Here is a 4,455-nt window from a genome sequence, read left to right as displayed (position 1 = left end):
GAGGAGCAGGAAGGCTGACGTTTCGGGTCTTTTCTGAAGAAGGGTCTAGGCCCAAAACGTCAGCCTTCCTGCTCCTCCGATGCTGCTTGGCCTGCTGTGTTCATCCAGCTCTACACCTTGTTATACCAGCAGTGTTCTACAGGGATCGGTTCTGGGTCCTCTTTTGTCTGTCATTTATATAAATGATTTGGATGAGAAAAAAAAAGGCTTGATTAGGAAGTTTGCGGATGGCACGATAATTCATGGTATTGTAAACAGTGAAGAAGGTTTTCTAAGATTACAAAGGGATCTTGATCGGATGGGTCAATAGGCGGAAAAATGGCAGATTAGGTGTTCAATCTGGATAAATGTGAGGTATTGCATTTTGGTACAACAAACAAGGGTAGGGCTTGTAAAATTAATGGTAGGGCCTTGGGTAGTTTTGTAGAACAGAGGGACCTAGGGGTGCAGATACATAATTCTTTAAAATTTGTGTCAGACGTGATGGTTAAAAAAGCATTTGGCACACTTTCCTTCATTGCTCAGTCCTTTGAGTATAGGAATTAGGACATTATGTTGAGGTTGCACAGGCTTCTTCTGGAACACTGTGTCCACTTCTGGTCACCCAGTTACAGGAAGGATATTATTAAGCTGGAGAGGGTTCAGAAGAGATTTACTGGGATGTTGCTGGGTATGGAAGGTTTGGAGTTATAAAGAAAGGCTGGACAGGCTGAGACTTTTTTCACTGGAATGGAGGAGGTTGAGACATGACCTGATAGAAATTCATAAAATAATAAGGGGTATAGATAGAGTTAATGGTAGTTGTCTTTTCCGTAAGATGGGGAATTTCAAGACTAGAACACATTTTTAAGGTGAGAGAGAACAGAGATTTAACACACAGGGTGGTTTGCATGTGGAATGAACCTCCTATGGATGTGATGGATACGGGTACAATTACAACGTTTAAAAGACATTTGGATGGATACACGAGTAGGAAACGTTTGGAGGGATATTGGCGAGGAGCAAGCAGGTGGGAGTAGTTTAGTTTGAGATTATGTTCAGCATGGGTTGGATGGACCAAAGGGTCTGTTTCCGTGCTGTGTGACTCTAATGGTAGGAATTTGCATGACTCTAAAAATAAAGATATAGGTTCAACTATTTTTCTTTTAGTTTCTCAAGATTTCTGTTATGCTGTATGGAACAGTAGGTCAGTACTGACATACTCTGTATCCTAAAAGGAACATCTCTGCCTCTTTCCTATTTTTTCCCTTTTTCAAAATAAAGTTTACTGAAATAGACAATCTTTAGTTCTGGGAACAGAACACTTCTCATTTTAGTGCATCTATTGTAAGCATTATGCACTCCTCAATCAAGTGAAGCTCAATCAGGTAAAGCACAATCAGATGAGTAAAGGTCTGAAGTTTCATACCAGATACGAAACCAAACTCTTTCTCTCCACAAATGCTGCCAGACGTGCCAAGTTTCTCCAGCATTCTCTATATTCGTTTTAGATTTCCAGTATCCACGGTATTTATCTTTTATAGAGTAAGTAGTGCATCTTAGATGCTTGTTCTTGATTGCATGTGTGTGTGCTATTTCCAACATCAAATGCACTGCAGCCTTTCTGATCAAGGCTGCCAACTTGATGCTGAATTCAAGACCATTTATGCACTGTAGGCTCATGTTCATCATTCAAACCTCATTTCATATACATACCACAAATAAGGCCAGCAGAAGTAGACAATCACATCCCCAGTTTAAAAAAAAACTATATTACCAAAGATGACCTCACTTCAAAAGTAATTCATTGGATAGAATACATCCGAGTATAAAAGGTGATCCCAATTTTGGAAATCAACACTTGGCTTGCATGCTCAAGTCAACACTTTGTCAAGTACCTATTACAGTTTAAGTAGTACAATACAATTATCAAGAAATGATTTACTAAACTATAGTGCATTTTGATAAATGTTCTCAATATTCCACTGTAAAACTAAAGATGCTCTTTAAGCTGATCTGGACAAATCTTGCCAACTTCCATAATAATTTCACTTTCAGAAATCTCACTAAGAGCACAAAATCTCTCATTTTCAGAGATCCAGAGTAAGGAACATTTCCTTCTAAGGTCCCGCACAAATGCACGTCTGCCCTTTTGTAAGCTTGGAGCTGTTTGGTCATTAAGTTTTACTGTATTGCATTACATTTTCATTCTATGATAGTATTTTCACAAATCCCAGAGGAGGCAGACTTCATTTTCAGTAAACTGGAGAAGAGTTCTCTCTTTCCCAATAACTGGTATTGTATCTTGGTGAACACTTATCTCAGAGACAGAATCAAAAGACCAGTGGACCTGCTTGTCTGCACTGGAAGCCAAGGTAACAGATGCCTGATTAGTTCCATGGCTCCTGTCAGGGCACTCTTCATCTGATTTCCAGGAAATACCAGACTCCTCATACAACACTATCCTAATTAAAAAAAAACTCTCCCTCCCTCTGGAAAGGGTCATAATCTCATACATGACATGGCTCAGAGAAAGGAACAGGACTGGAATATAAAGCTACAGCAACTCCATGCCAACTTCCATAATAATACCATTATATCCCATCATGCAATCCTACTGATTCATTCCTTTGCACATTGGGATAATTATTTCCCGTTCTCTAACATACAAACAGATTATTTACTATTTTTGCTTTACAACAAAGACAGATTGTTGATACAGTAGAACAACAACAACAACCACAACAACTTCAATACTCATAAGTGGACGAATAAGGAAAACCATTGTGGTCAGATCATATGATAATCTTCCAAAAAAATCTAAGGGCCAAATACAACTTAATTATAAAGGAGATACAGATTTACCTTCTGAGTTGTCCATAACATTCCATTAGCTGTTCCAATGCAAATATCATCTCCTGAGTAGTTAATGGTCTGTACCTGTAAAGATAAAGAAGAATCTCCATAATTAACCTGAAACATTTTCTACCACGAGGCACAAAAAATTATGGACATAAAGTATGGATATAACACTAGGAACAAACCATAAAAATAAATCTGCAATGCACTACAGTTCCTAATCCTGAAGTTAAATTGCAGTCATTCAATGTTTTTCTTTCGTATTCTATTGCAATATATCAGACTTGAAACATTAACTGTTTCTCTCACTACAGATGCTGCCAGACCTGCTGAGATTCTCCAGCACTTTGTTTTTGCTTCATATTTCCAGCATCTTCAGTATTTTGCTTTTGTTATTAAGGAGAACGAATTTTTGTTATTCTCCAAGTCATTCATGTTTGACAATATTCTCACAAACACTTAATCATTAAGTCACCATGACAAATTTCATAGCAAAAAGGCAGCTTGTGGGATTCTGAAGACAAAAATTGATAACATCAACATCAACAAGAAACCCAGAAAGCAGCCTCTGTTCCAAAGGGAAATAAGAGCAGAAATTCAAACACGCTGGCTACTAATCCTACTTCGATGGAGGAGTGGTGCAAAAAGGATTGGAGAATTGCAAATACTATACAAATATTCCACCTGAATTCTATTAAAGGGAAAAACCAGGAGACAAACTCATCTGAACAGACACAGCCAGGGATAGTAGTTTGATAAAGGTGCAACCAGTCCCATAGCTCCAGGGACTCACTCCTGGCCTAGATTGCACAGAAATATGCAAGTGAAATCATAAGTTTATGGCACAGATGCAGGCCATTTGCCCCATCATGTCTGAGCCAACCCAAAAAACTATTCACCAAGCCCAATCTCACTTTCCAACATTTGGTGCATGGCCCTTCAGGTGCCTAATGGGTTAAGAGGTTCTGTCTCGACAAATTTTTCAGGCAGCATCCTACTGGTCAAAAATCTTTTCATCTCCCCACTAAACCTTCTATTAATCATTAATCTATGCCCTCTCGTCACTAATTTCCCTGCTAAGGGCACGGACATTCACCTTGTCCGTGCCCTTCACTATTTTGCACATTTCAAGCAAATCTCCTCTCAGCCTTTGTCCTGAATTGTATTGAGATTCTTGGATATTGCTGACCCTGCAATCATCCAGACAGGTGGCAAGTATTCTTTCACGCTGCTACTTCCACTCCCTACTTGCGCCTCGTGGATGGTGGACAAGTTTTGTTGAGTGAGGTGACAAGTTACTCACTGCAGGATTCATAGCTTCTGACCTGCTCTTGTAACCGGTGTTTACATGACTAATCCAGTTCAGTTTCTGGTCAATGGAACTCCAAGGATGTTGACAATGGTGGATTCAGTGATGGTAGTGCCATGGAATGTCAAGGAATATTGGGATTCTCTCTTGCTGGAAAATAATGATTGCTTGGCATTTGTTTGTTACTTTCTGATTGAAATCTTTTAGCTTTGTCCATATGTGATGCAAATACATTAGCCATGATCTTAGGAGAAGATATGCTTGGAGTGATAAATTTTGGTGTATAGAAATCTGTGTCAATTACTCAT

General features: G+C 39.0%; 1 protein-coding gene across 2 annotated transcripts in view; it reads right to left on the bottom strand.

Annotated features, from left to right (window-relative positions):
- LOC109910684 (lysine-specific histone demethylase 1B) overlaps positions 1–4,455 on the bottom strand; it is a 59,271-nt gene that overhangs the window by 28,740 nt on the left and 26,076 nt on the right. For both annotated transcript variants that reach the window (XM_048606668.1, XM_020509914.2), the window contains exon 8: positions 2,845–2,919. In XM_048606668.1, the coding sequence (XP_048462625.1) occupies positions 2,845–2,919 (75 nt within the window). The remainder of the gene's footprint in view (positions 1–2,844; positions 2,920–4,455) is intronic.

Source organism: Rhincodon typus, chromosome 2, assembly GCF_021869965.1.
Source record: "Rhincodon typus isolate 14 chromosome 2, sRhiTyp1.1, whole genome shotgun sequence".
Taxonomy (NCBI): Eukaryota; Metazoa; Chordata; class Chondrichthyes; order Orectolobiformes; family Rhincodontidae; genus Rhincodon; species Rhincodon typus.
This window is presented reverse-complemented; position numbering and strand designations above follow the sequence as displayed.